This window comes from Leptinotarsa decemlineata, unplaced genomic scaffold (assembly GCF_025532065.1).
Source record: "Leptinotarsa decemlineata unplaced genomic scaffold, Ldec_3_MD MMD2_tig00000505_RagTag_RagTag, whole genome shotgun sequence".
Taxonomy (NCBI): domain Eukaryota; kingdom Metazoa; phylum Arthropoda; class Insecta; order Coleoptera; family Chrysomelidae; genus Leptinotarsa; species Leptinotarsa decemlineata.
The window spans coordinates 15,928,447-15,943,092 of NW_027412549.1; the positions used below are offsets into that span (position 1 = coordinate 15,928,447).

At 36.7% G+C, this 14,646-nt stretch overlaps 2 protein-coding genes across 2 annotated transcripts in view; one reads left to right on the forward strand and one right to left on the reverse strand.

Moving 5' to 3' along the window:
• The window catches only part of LOC111505526 (whirlin), a 112,325-nt gene that overhangs the window by 21,697 nt on the left and 75,982 nt on the right, over positions 1–14,646 (forward strand). The gene's annotated exons all lie outside the window — the stretch shown is intronic.
• Positions 3,688–13,882, reverse strand: LOC111505527 (15-hydroxyprostaglandin dehydrogenase [NAD(+)]). Its single transcript, XM_074174070.1, has 2 exons — positions 13,218–13,882; positions 3,688–4,087 (listed from the first exon to the last, which is right to left on the reverse strand). Exons 1-2 carry the CDS (start codon positions 13,801–13,803, stop codon positions 3,756–3,758), a joined length of 918 nt encoding a protein of 305 aa, XP_074030171.1. The 5' UTR covers positions 13,804–13,882; the 3' UTR covers positions 3,688–3,755.

Sequence of the window (14,646 nt, forward strand, 5' to 3'; positions counted from 1 at the left end):
ACTCGGATGCACTCTTCCATAAAATATTAATTAACAAATGTCCATCATATTTGTATAACAAAATAAGATTTCGTAGTGATGTACATACTTAAAGGGTTACTTTCTCGTCCGCCTCATCGATCCACTCTATATCGACGATCCTTCAGTTATAACATTTATAGTTCGGATAATAATATTTCACAAAAATATGAAGTTAGTAAAGTTTCCTTATTTAAGTGCTGTTACAAAAATATCTCGTCGCTGCTCAATCAGAAAGTCATTGATTTCATAGACTTCTGAAAAATTTTCAGTATAAACATTCAACATGTTTTCTCTCCTTACTTTTTTCTCTTCTTTTTTTTGTTTTTTCTCTAGTTCAGTTTTTTTTCTTCCAGGCTAGAACTAAGATCAACAGTATCCTTCCGGTACATGTTGTTTCCAGCCTCATTTGTAATGTTTTCTATTACTTTTATAGATTGAATAATTATTGTATTTATATATATAATGACAAACTAAAAATCATTACTACTATTATATCATTATTATATATTATTATATTATTTTTTTTGCAAAGTGTGCGCTGGTCAGGCCCACAACCATCTTGACAGAGTGGTGTGGATAGAGTCTGCAGAGAAAATCTCGATGAAATATCCGTTTTTCCTCTCTTTTTTTGTGGATGTTAGTCTCATCACGAGCTGAAAACTCCACGACAAATATCGTTCTGCTCTGGTCGTCGAGAAGGACTACATCAGGCTTATTAGCTTGTATGAGCCTGAGGGTGGGAACGAATAGTTCCAATAAATGCGGTACTTCTTGTTCCCCAAAACGGATTCAATATTCCCCGAAGCGTAGGGTGACACCGGTGTCTCGTCAATACCGTAATATAGCACTCTTAGGGCCGCGTTATGTCGATGGATATAGGCCGAGACCGCATATGATGGACATGCTGTTAGCGAGTGCATTAGGTATACGAACCTCGAAGTAAGTATACGTCTCTCCGGCATATAAACGGTGTAGGATGCTTCCATCTAGTCCCCGCATCGTCCTCTTTTGACATGGACAATTGCACATTTGTCTATCCCGAATTTCATACCGATAGCATGTGTGTACTCTTCCACCACCCCCCAAGGAGTGATGGAGATCCTTCTCTCCAGAGGTATAAAGTTTAAGATAATCTATATTAAACAAAAGGGTGACGTTGTGCCTCCGGTTTCCGGGGCACAAGTTATACCCTCGAGTATTTCTGAGCACAACGAATAATGATAGTTGTTCAATGCATCTCACTATTTTGTCGGGTACCGCAAGGCATCTGAGCAAATGCAAGATGAGCTATTTTGTATCAAATGCCTTGCGGTAATCAATCCAGGCCATAGAGAGGTTACGCTTAGAATGTATCGAGCCCTGCGTTATCCATCTATGGATACGCATGTTCTCTTTACATCCAGAGATTCCTCTCTTCGACCCTCTTTGCTCTTATATCCTTTCGAACACTCGGTTCGAACATAGTGTTCGAACACTGAGTATTCGTGTGTATAAGATGCTTGTAAACAACTTATAACACGAATTCAAGCATGTTACGGGTCTGTAATTCTTAGAAATCGACAAATTTCCGCTTTTGGGGATTATTATCACTATCGTTATTATTATATAGTGGAGGGGCACACTTGAAGACTGTTGTAGACTGTGTGTGGCTGCGAATAGTGAAGTATATAATTAATATATCATAATTTTATAAGTGGCAAAAAATTGCAAAAGTGCTGTCATATGAGAACAATTGAAGAATATCCTTCAAGTTTGTTAGGTGGCCTTGGAAAAAATCTTACCAATTAATTTCCTCTGAATATCATGGTAATCTTGATTATAATCCATCTTTTACTAGAGATAGCGCATTGTGAAGATTGCGTGTTCAATAAATAATGTAAATTCAATTTGCAGGGTATGATTGGTTCATTATATCCCGGAGAGATGGATGACAAATGAAGTTCTTTGATTGTAGAGGCAGCATGAAAAAGAGCAATTAAGTATTTAAAAATCAAGAGCACTTACCATACAATGATCAATAAATGAAGAAGGCAGTTTTAATTACGAGTGGCCATCTAATTCCCAAGGTTAAATCATCTTGATTATAATTATGCAATTATTTTCAGCAGTGGCGTACTCCTAAAAAAATCATTGGAGTCACAGATGACGGAAATTCTCATGAAATGAGTTTGATTTTCTCGTGTATGGAATTTATTATTTTCATATTAATATTGTAGGTATGTAAATGATAATTTCATGCACAGGTGCGATGAGATTCATTCCACGCAAACCTTCTAGTAGTTATTTCTTATCTGGATAAGAGAAGAAAATACCTTCTCACGCAGGGCCGTAGCGAAAAAAAAAACCAGGGGGGAGGGAATCCAAATTTTCCCAACCCCACCAGTGAAATTTCCCAACTTTCGAAAAAATGAAAGCCTAGGAATTAGTTACTACTATAATATATTGATTTTCTTACTTAGCTATCCAAAGATTGGCTGAATGCTCATGACGGTTAGGGTATGCACAAACTATTTTTTCTTCTATCTTCACGGCCCAAAATTTCCCAACTTTTCCAAGTCTCTCTTATTGGGAGAAATTAAACTTTTTTGAAGTTTTCAAACAACTCAGAATTTCAAAGTATGGGATCTCCAAGTTATTGCTCCAAAACAGGTTCCTGAAATTCGTATTTTCCAAACCGCCTTATTATTCACCTACAACTCTGTTCAACGAAGCAAAAGTGTTTGATATTCGTCAGCTCTTTTATTATAATATTATCATCCATTACCATAATAACCGAAATTTCGCTCTACCGAATTACTTGGACAATATCCGCAGAAAAAATGATCATGTTATTCCCAGACACAAAAATAAATTTTCCAACACTCTTATACTTACCTGGCTCCGAAACTGTATAATACTATTCCTGAAGAGAATCGTACTTTTCGAAGACTATTCCTTTTTTCTCAACCTACGACAGTAGTTTCCGATTTTGTTGACAGAAAAAAAACTTGAATTCAATGTTCATCATTAGGTACTATCATTTCAATTAGGAAACCACACACTTCTTCTTTTTTTTATATTATATATTTTATTATGTTCAAATTATTGTGCCATTTTCTTTTACTAGTATATAGGTATGTATTATTCTCTCCATTATTTGAAAGTTTTACTTTTATTTACATAGTATTTCACGTTGTGTAACTGAAATTACCACTAACGACAGTTATATCTTCAACTCTTATATATCTTTTTTACTATCATCAATGTTATAGATTCAATTTAATATCTATATATTTTATCTGTGTTTTAACAATTTTTTGAAATTTTATTGTTCCTGTTATACTAAGCAAGTGCTTTCGTGAAACCTTCCAATTGAATGAATAAAGTTATTATTATTATTATATAGCTTGTTGAGTATTTTCAGTCGTCAGATTTACCTGACTAGTAGATATGGCAACATTGCTAAAATAATTTTAAGACAATTGAGATGCAGGTACTTAGCGGAGGTATTTATGCTATAAATAAGGACAACATTGTAGACTTACTTTTATCTTTCTCTTGAAGATGATCACTTGGTGATCGATACACGTGTCGAAGTGTTGAAATGACGGTTTGGTGTTGTGATAAAACTTCAGTATACGAATAATTTCAATCGAAAATTTTGTAAAAATTCAACATAAGGTAAAATTGATGAATACCTGTCTGTATTGTAAAAATCATAAATTTACACAAAATATGTAACAATCAGATACTATTTACGATCCCATTTCTTCTGCTGCTTTGTTTTTCTTACGATTGAAAACAGGTTGAAAACTCATTTCATATGGTGGCTCATCATTCTCTGCAATCCATATCGATCCAGGTTTGGCTTCTTCAAGGATTTCTAACAACCCCTTAGCGGCGCTTTGAGGATTTTGAATTTTGTAGTTCTCGATTTCCTCTTGAAACTCGCTCGCGAAATTTGTATTGATCGTTTTGTTCGATACATCCTTCAACATATTCGTCTGTGTGATACCGGGACAATAACCAAAAATTTTCACATTCGTCCTCTCGTAGAGATTGCTAGAACCGAGTGCCTTTGAGAAACCTGAAATATAATTGAAATTCCATGATTTTTTACTGCAAATGTTATACCTTATCGAAAATGAAGTTAACGATTTTTTTCAATATCAATTTCTTTAACGTTATATAATGAGCACCATATGTAACGGATAAATTCATTTTCTACGTTATTAGAAGAAAAACCCTGAAAGACATAAAAAAACCCTCCTTCACCCCCTTAACGTGACAGCCACCCCCCCATTTTTTTAAAATGCAAGTGATAACTCATTTTGAAGGGTATTCAATTTTCTGTACAGCAATATCTTTTTTTTTTATTTCGTGCATGCGTCATAATGAAACAAAAAAATTTAAAGTGTTGAAATGTATCACCATTGAATCCGCCCGCTGTACAATATGCCATTCACCTTCAATGTTTTTGTTTGTTTTAACCAACCGTTAATTGTCAGCCGTGACAGTTGAGTAAAAAATTGTATGTTTTCTGTGAACTTGCTGAAGAGAAACAGTTTTGCAGTTGTTGTTTGTGTTTCTTGTTCAGTATTACTTTCAGACAATAGGCTAAAAATTCTAGCAATGTCTCATTTGACTGAACGTCAAAGAGTAGAAGTGTTAATACTACTGGGATGTAAGTGAAATTTTCTATAAAAAATATTCCTGATCGTCACATTTCTCAATCTACCGTTAGTAGAATAGAAACGAAATTTCGTGAATTTGGGACTGTCAAAGATATTTCAAAACCAGGCAGGAGTGTATTGATAGTAATAATAATAATAAACCTACTTTGCCGCCGATTACGACATAAGTCAAAGTTTCCTATCCCCATTGGATGATGGAGGCCCACACTCAATATCCCAGAAAAGTAAATCTTTGAGCAGGGATTATAAATAATCGCATAATTGGACCATATTTTTACAACGAAACATTAACCGGTGGACGTTACTTGGAGTTTTTGACTAATTTTTCAGTTCCAACGCTAAAAAGACATTTTCCAGATAATGATAATCCGAATCAAATAGGTAGGAGTATCTGGTATCAGCAAGATGGTGCTCCACCACATTTTGCAGATGACGTTCGTGCATATCTGAATGGAGTTTTCCCAACAGAAGGATTGGTAGACGAGATGCCATAGAGTGGCCAGCCCGTTCTTCCGACATGACACCGCTTGACTACTTTTTGTGAGGTTACCTAAAATCCAAAGTATATGTCAACTTCTGAGAGTTGTCGTTCGTATGGGGGCGGCAGCTGATTAAAGGAAAAACAGATTTTAAACAGAACAGATAGACCAAACAATATTGAAAGTTTGCAAATCAGAATTGGAGAAGAAACCATTCAAGATGTTGTCGAAAACTTTCAGCAACGCCTTTATTATTGTCAAGAAACAAATGGCTGTCAGTTTGAACTGAAGACTTCCATCAGTTGCACATTGATTGCTACCGCTTTAATAAATAATTTACATAAGACAATTTATTCAATTTTTTTTTTATGAATGCACTAAATTGAAAAATAAAGATATGGCTGTACAGAAAATTGAATACCCTTCAAAGTGAGGTATCACTTGACCCCCTTATATAATTGAAAAAATTGGGAGGGTGACTGTCACGTTGAGGGGGGTGAAGGAGGGGGGGTTTCTTTTATGTCACAGAGTGTCTTTTCGAATACATAATTTAGACGTATTTCAGGGTTTTTCTTGAATGTCTAATAACGTAAAAAATGAATGTTTGAAGGTGATTGACAATGTTTCGTGATGAGTTTCACTAGTTCGGACTTCCATTGTCTACTATATAAAATGATTTGAAATCCCTGAAACAAGTAAAAAAGAGTAATTAAAAAAGAATAGTTGAAAATAACAATTATATTAAGCAACAATAAAGCAAGTAAAAAATGAATTTATTCGTTACATATGGTGTTCACTGTATGATTCAAAGTATTATAGTAATCAGTATTGATATGCACTGAAAAATCCCGGGTCTATGAAAGAGAATGCGTTTTTTTTTTCAAAATTGGCGTTATTTATCAACGTCATCTTCATCTAAAGCCACACAATAATTCCAGCGCCGCTCTAACATTTTAATACCACTTCTGTAGAACAATTTATCTTTCGCCTCAAAACAGGCCTCAGTTTCAGCAATAACAACCCCATTCGAGCCAAATTTTTTGAGGTCTGCGGATAGCCAATAATCGCTGGGAGCCAAATCTGCCGAATACGGTGGATGTAGGAGCAATTAAACGTTCAATTCATATAGTTTTGCCATTGTTTTGATTGACTTGTGATACGGTGCGTTGTCTTGATTAAAACACATTTTTTCCTTGCCATATGCAATTGTTTCTTTGCAATTTAGCCTTCAAACGCTCCAATAACCCTACATAATTTCCACTGTTGATGGTATTCCCCAAATTTTGCACTATAAAGGCAAGGAATGGGAACTCAATTATTTGGAATCCTGGGAAAGTCATAAACATAAGCATTGCGGATATAACCTACTGAATGACTAAATGGTCCTGATCTATATACGCAGGTTTTCAGATTAGGGTACCCACATGATCACAGGTAAACTAGAAAAGTGACGTTCGAACCGATGTTCATAATATCAGTTTCAAAGGCTCTTCAACAGCTCCCATTTTCAAAACCTATTATTCAAATGCTCCTTTAGTTACCAGATAGCTGAAGTATTCAATGCTATTCCTGAACTTTAAAACTACCACCCTCTTAGTTTACAATAAAATTGAAATTATATCTGTTTCAAAATCAATAACATGATGAACGTTTCACCATTCCGCTTTTCTATCTTCCTCTATTTTTGAGCGATTCCTGACCAATAAATAGTTTGCCTAGTTTCGTATCATCGCCAGTCACTGATCTATATTTATGTATTCATATACTTAAGTTAATGATATGCTACTTCAATACCCATGCAGAGACTTTTTTAGGTTGAGTGGAATAATTTAGCAGTTATTTGCATAGCTGCGAAAATTGAACTTTGCCTTTTACTATAACTTTATATAAGTAGTTAGAACTTAATATTGTTATTTTTTTCGTGTGGTTGTAGTAGTAAAGACGTTTAATATTATTATTATTACAAAATCCAGGAAATAAAGTGGTTGTACAGGATGAGGATGTACAGAATAGAAAACTATTTTTTATGAGACACCCTGTAAATTCTTGCATATTTTATAGAGTTCAAAATTACCTTACAAAAAATTTAGCACACTTGAAATATAGAGCGTTTGCAAATTTTCACTGGTAGCTGAAACAGTGAAGATGGTCTTCAATTTGTCGTTTTTGTTCAATTTTCAAACACATTCGCAATGAAGTATGAGAATTATGAAAAATGGAATATGTTTTGAACAAACCGGGAAAATGCGGAAGCAGCAAGCAATTTGTATCACGAGAAGTATCCAGAGAGAAGACAACATTTTAGAGACATTTTCGCAAGATTGCGACACAACGTGGTGATGGTGGTCGATTTGAGAAAAAAACGTCAAAATTATTATATAGGGTGATTTTTTAAGAGTGTAGGATTTGATTTTGAAAACAACACAAAAATTTTAAAAAATTGATGGAATCTTTATCGGAATCGATAGAACGATCAATATAATTTAATGTTTGAAGATTATTTCATGCAAATGTTGTCCGCGGCTCCGCTTTAGATGGCCCACGTGCAAGGTTCAATTTTGGTACACTCTCTCTAACATATCGACCGGTATTTCACGTATAAATGTTTCAATATTGGCTTCCAGCGCGTCAGTCGTTGCTGGTTTATCCCTGTAGACATGAGTTTCAACATGACCCCACAAGAAATAATCCAAAGGGGTTAAATCACACGATCTAGGCGGCAGCTGATTAACGAAAAAACAGATTTTAAACAGATTTTTTAATTGACGGTCCCCAAACGTGAGATAAACTGTACACCGAAGGCTGCTCTTAATTGGGCCATTCACCAAATGTTAGACGTTGTGGGAGGTGGTGTGGCTTCAATTCTTGCACCAGCTATATCTCATAAGGTTTTGCACACAAATTCTTTCGCAACATTTTCCACGCAGTGGAGTAACAGAGGCCCAATTGCTGCGAACGGCGGCGAATCGACATTTCACGGTCATCATGAACACTGGCGGATAAATCCGCAATATTTTCTTCGGTCCTCACTCTACGTATGCATGTTGGTGGTTTAATGTCCAATAATATAAATTGGGTTCGAAATTCAGTCACAAACTTCCGAATAGCTCTCGCAGTAGGCCGACGAAACTGCCCATAAATTGGAAGAAGTGCACGATGCACTTTCCTTACTGAGCATGAATTTTGATAATAAAATTCAATAATTTGCAAGCGTTGTTCATTCGTAAGTCGATTCATGGTTAAATTATAGACCAAACTGAACAAGTTTGACAATGACACAAGACACGATTCACGCGTGATCTGTCGAAAACAGTGTTGCCAAAAAGATACCAGCAAAACAAGCACTCATTATGAATCAAATACGAATAGGGAGTTGGAAGAAATAATTGTTTTGAGTTCAGAAGAATGCATCAACTCAGACCAGGAGATTTTGAATGCCACATGGCTTTTTTTCCGTTGGTCCTGGAAAGTTGTAATCAACTGCGTGATTTTCTGTTAAATTTTATTTGGACAGACGATGTTTGTGTAGCAGTGCCGGCATTTCCAATCGCTACAATTCCTATACATGAGCACAACAAAATACTCATTCTATCGTGAATCAGAGAAGCAAAGGCAGATTTGGATTTAGTGTGTGGGAAGGTGTTTTGAGAGGTAGAATTATTGGCCCGTTCACTATCACATTTCAGAGGTATTTAGAAATTTAAAGGCAAAATATTGAACAGCTTGTTGAGGAATCGCCACCAATGGAGCTCAGAAAAATATATTTCCAACAAGTCAGGGCTTTGCTTCACTATACTGCAAATGTCACCAATTTTTTGGCTACAAATTCTGATAATACTTGAATAGCCAACCAATTACCCAACCAAGTACCCACTCTAACGACATACAACAAGGAAATTAGAAAAGCAAAACGGGAGTCTTGGAGAAAGTTCTGTAATAGTATCTCTGATTTACCTCGCAGCGTAAGAATGCGCAAGAATTCACAAGAATTCACAAGATTCTCTCTAGAGAGCCGACTACTGAAATTGGGTCGCTTAAACCACCCGATGGAACATTTACGACCTCTAATAAAAAAACGTTAAGCTTTTGATAGAAAACCACTTTCCTGGAAATCTGACTCTTGATAACAACAGACCGGCCACCTTCGAGGGCGCTAAATGGCCAACAAAGAACGACTGGGACGTCGCAAAAAAAGTTATCACAGCACCGGCAGTTGAATGTGTTATCAAGTCTTTTCAGCCCTTCAAATTTCCAGCTCTTTTTCAAAACGGACTGGGAATAATTTTACCTATTCTCACAAAATTGTATAGAGCTAGTCTGGAGTGAAACTATATACCAGCCAGTTGATTGGCAGCAAGGGTGGTATATATACCTAGAGAGGGCCAAACTTGGGGTTTAGGTCCCAAACAAATCCATTGGATTTATGTGATGATACTCAGACCAATGATCACTTGGTGGCCGAAGGCTCTACAGAAAACGGCCCAAGCGAAGCTCTCTGGCTTACAGAGACAGGCTTGTCTGGCCATCAGTGGTGCCATCAGTACCACACCGTCAGCGGCCATAGAGATCCTTCTAGATATACCTTCTCTCCACATTTTTCTGGAAAGAGAGGCTAGATGGACTGCATACAGACTTGTGCACATTACCAATTGCACAAATCAATTCAATGCAGAGTGCAACAGACTGTTGGTTGACATTGGAAGTCACAGCATTTTGGAAATGACCTCTCACTCCCATTCAACTAATTAATTCGACAAAAAACGTTCAGAAAAAGTGTCGTATGTGTGTAGGAGAGGCTGGTAGACATTCCGAATACCTTCTCTGGAGGAATATATTGCATTGTTTGTTCTTCATCATCATTATTATTATTATTGGAGATTCATTTATTAGTAGTGAATACAGTATAAATTATTATCAGTCTCAACATTTGACAGCTACTACTGAATAATTTCTTTCTGTTTTATGGCTGCGTCATCCGAAGCTTACTTGATCAATGCGTGCGTTTCTAAGTCTACATCAATAAACCTGAATGCTCTGTATTTCAAAGATGACTCTAGCAAAATATCAAGTGTGCTACATTTTGAACTCTATTCAATTAATTACGGGTCTGATTCCTCTGGACCTGTATGTTAAGACGGTTGCGTTAATAACAAAGGTACGATTGGAGACGGCTGGTGTAAACCTCGAAGTAGGAATGGGTCAATTGAGGCTGGGCCTATGGTGAGAAGCGCTTACTGCGCAACCTCTGCTGCAGGCAACCAATGATGCAATTGAACCCAGGTTTGTGTTCAATAAACCCTACAAAATACAAATAAAACAACACAGAGTCAGATGCTACAAATGCAATACGCATATATACATACGGCTCAAAAACCAAAGAAGGCTCAGGATGTGGAGTGTACTCCAGATCAGTAAGTCTAAGGATTAAGTGGGGAATGTGAAAAAATATCAGCGTGGTCCAAACAAAACTGGCTGGTAACTCAATCGCCACAAAAGAAATAAACAGAAAAGGAATTTCTGGAAAAAACATAACAATCTGCACTAACAGCAGACAGCAGACAAGCCCTATTAGCCTTGAACAGACAACGTGTAACCTCAGGGCTAGTACTACAGTGTCACCAAGAGTGAGCCAAAGCCTCGGTAGATAATAACAGTATCCTGAGGTGGGTTAAAGGACACAACAGGAGTAAAGGTAATCGCATTGCCGACTCTTTAGCCAAGGAAGCGGCTTGACTAAGAATTTTAGGACCCAGTGGCACCTACGGCCTGATGACTTCGACAATTGCGGAACCAGTCAAATGTTACACCCAAGCTCAATTCGTGAAGAGATGAGATGGAATCAAAGGATGCCATTTTGACAGGATCACCCTTGGCGACCCTGGGAAGCTGGCGCCAAAGAAATATCCGGTGATGACCAGGAAAAATCTATGCTTAACAGCAGGATTTCTGATTGGCCACTGTCAACTAAGGAAACACCTCCATAATATGGGGCTAGTGGACACACCTACATGCAGGATGTGTGAACAGGAAGATGAGACTGTCAGACATGTCCAATGCGAGTGCCCGGAGTTATCGTCAGTAAGAGAGTGTGTGTTCGGCGAGTCTTGGCCTACACCTGTCGATATAAAGGAGATGTCTCGTAGTGACCTGTCCACCTTCCTGGAAAGGACAGGTTGGACGATGATCTAGGAGGACAACTCCTCGGGAGGATGTACAATGAATCACATGTGTCCTAAGTGCTGAGGGCTACACACAACCTTCCTACTCTACAGATACGGATACAGAGAAACTCTATTTAATTATACAGGGTGTTCCATCAAAAATAATAGTTCTTCATCAATAATTATTGATATCTCATTTGAAAAAATAAGTTTTTACAGCATTGAATTCTACGAAAAAGGTGTGTTGGGAATGTTTTCATGGAAACAAGAAATTTCCGACAGGAAAAGTTACAGCAACTTTTTGAAAATGCACATTTTTGAAAAGCATGTTGTAACGATGATGGATATGTATATGCGGTTTCCACCATCGAGTTCGTCATTTGACTTTCAGACACAGCCATCAATTTTCATCTATCTAGTTTGAAAACAGGAATATCCCTATAAAAATGTCCAATTTGGCCCATTCTGTAAATTGTTGGTAACTTCAGTTTATTGTATTCGTTAAATGTCTTTGTAGGACGAAACTGCAGTAACATTAGTTACTAATACAAGTAGTATAAAAACGTAGAAAGTTTCAATCCCAATTTTTCATGAAACTTCATATTTTTTTTCATATAAAGTAATATAATTCTTCATTGTTTTTTGGGTAAATTTTCGTTTTGTGGACACCCGGCGATTTTGAAAAATTTTTTGACTGTACTTACGTATTTTGATGCGTAGATTACGAATCCGAAAGAAAAAAGCGGCGCTCTCCCTTATTTACAAAGTTACGGCCCTTCAAAGTTCACAAAAGGGCGACTTCTCAGCCTTCTTTTGCATAAAATAAACTATTTAAAAACACAAGCATTTATTCACTAGGTCACCTTTACACCTTATTCCTCCTTCTTCAATACTTTTCACTTCAATAATCAACATTTTTCTTATAAAAATGTTAAAAAATGTACGGAGCTGCTTTTTGGTTACATATCACTGTATTTTACGTTTTTAAGGTTAATGATATGGTTGGTACGACTGATGCAGTCAATATTCCTAAAGTAATTCAAATGTTTTTTGCCTTCATTCTTCAGCTCGTAAATTGGTTTTTGGCACTTTTCTTAAAATTACAACAAATGTACTGAGCTTTTTTATTCGGTATTTTCATAATCCGCTTTCTATTGCATCTATACCTTAATGTGTCATAATTTAATTTGCACTCTTCATTGCAATTAGTACAACGTATTGTTGCTGCAAACACTCCTACTTGAACCAAATATAGAATTAAATTATTTCTTACTTTCACTAGATTATGAATTTCGTTCAAATTCATTTTGTATTTTTCTCTCACGTCAAACTAAAAATTTAAATCTACGAATTTAAAATAGTAGGTGACGACAAATACCAACCGCTTTTTTCTGAAATGTCACTAACCTACAAATATAAGAGTGTCACCAGGAGAAGCATTCGTTTTTAAATTAAGTTTTTTATAAGAAAAATGTTGATTATTGAAGTGGAAACTGTCAAAGAAGGAGGAATAAGGTGTAAAGGTGTAAGTAGTTTATTTGGTGAAAAAGAAGGCTGAAAAGTTGCCCTTTTCTGAACTTTGAAGGGCCGTAACTTTTTAAATAAGGGAGAGCGCCGCTTTTTTCTTTCGGATTCGTAATCTACGCATCAAAATACGTAAGTACAGTCAAACATTTTTTCAAAATCGCCGGGTGTCCACAAAACGAAAATTTAGCGTTTTTTGTTATTGGGTGTACACCTGTAGAAAATAATAGTATTATCATTATTGATTGATTTCAATCTGATTATCATTATCAGATTGATTTCGCATCATTTCCGTTCCACCGAAATCGTCTGCAATCCTTTTTTAACCAAAACCATGCAGTTAACATACATCAACTTACCGGCAATCCCAAACTGGGTCATCGTGTAAATGGGGAACCCACATGACGGAATGATACTCATTATCGACCCGATGTTCACAATTGTCCCACCCTCTCCTGAACTGGATTTCGCCATATATTGCATTCCCAGCAATGTACCGATAACACAACCCCGCAAATTGGTTCTCAGTTCTTGCTCCCACTTGGTATCATCCAATATTCCCGCATTATTGACTATTATGTCGATCGTCTGGTAGTGCAGAACGGCGTTCCTCAATGCAGCGTCCATCTGGTCTGTGTCTGCGACGTCCGCTTCGACCAGCAGGATTTTTTCCTCCCCGAATTCGTCGGAAAGTATTTTTAAACTTTCCTCCGACTTCTTCTTGTCGTTGTCTATTATAGTTAGAGCGGACATGCCTGCCTTGAGGAATTCTTTGGCTATTTCGAAGCCTATTCCCGAAGCACCTCCTGTTATTACGGCAACTTTGTCTTCGATATTCACCTTCGTAGGCGAGTTCTTGTTTTTTGCTTGAAGCGCATTCGTTCTTCTGATAGTAACCATTGGCCTGAGTAGTTTGTAGAACTGCTGGTTTCTGAATGCAGCCATTAATATTGAAATTTAAACTTGTTTTAGCTGAAACTTTGACGTATAACTGTCATATTACATAAACGGAGTGGAACTGTCAAATTTTCATCCCATTCAATTCCATATTGTCATTGGTTACATTGATACTTATTGTTATACGGGGTCTGTTCAAAAAATAAGGTGAATGTTCAAATTTCGCGGGCTGCGCTTATTCAATTAGCGATAATTTTATGTTGGTACCCCCGTGTGGAATATCCACAGTTTCAGCTGTTTAGCATTTTAGTTTGTTGGTGAGAGGTATTGGTGAAAAGTGTTTCGGGTGTTCAGCGTATTTCTGCTATCCAAAAAAATGGATAAAAGAGTTTGCATCAAATTTTGTGTCAACAATGGAATTAGGTGCTTGAAAACACTTAAAATTTTGACGGTGGCATACGATGATTGTTTATAAGTGGTACACGATTTTCCCAGAAGATCAAGTCTATGTGAATGACGCCGCTCGCTCTGACGCACCAGCACATTAACAACAACAACATATTAGAGAAAATGAAGTCACTCGATGTGAATAAGAGTACTGGGATCGATGGTTACCCTACATACTTCGTTAAAAACTGTGCTTCTGGTCTTGAGCTATGCCTTGAGCATCTTATTCAACAAATCCATGCAGTCTGGTGCTTTCCCAGAGGTTTGGAAAACTACTCTCCTAGTCCCGATTTATAAAAACTCTGGTAATAGAAACTCAGTAATAAATTATCGAGGTATCAGTGAACTGTCCATTTTCAGCAGATTGCTGAAAGCATCGTTTATGACTCTATATTTCACTATATCAAGTCATCAATCATAGAATGCAAGCATGGTTTTTTCTCC

Excerpts from the sequence above, each read along its gene's own strand:
- LOC111505527 (XM_074174070.1), bottom strand. The coding sequence starts at position 13,803 with ATGGCTGCATTCAGAAACCAGCAGTTCTACAAACTACTCAGGCCAATG. Across the intron at positions 4,088-13,217 it reads GACCCAGTTTGGGATTGCCG|GTTTCTCAAAGGCACTCGGT; the intron begins GTAAGTTGATGT and ends ATTATATTTCAG.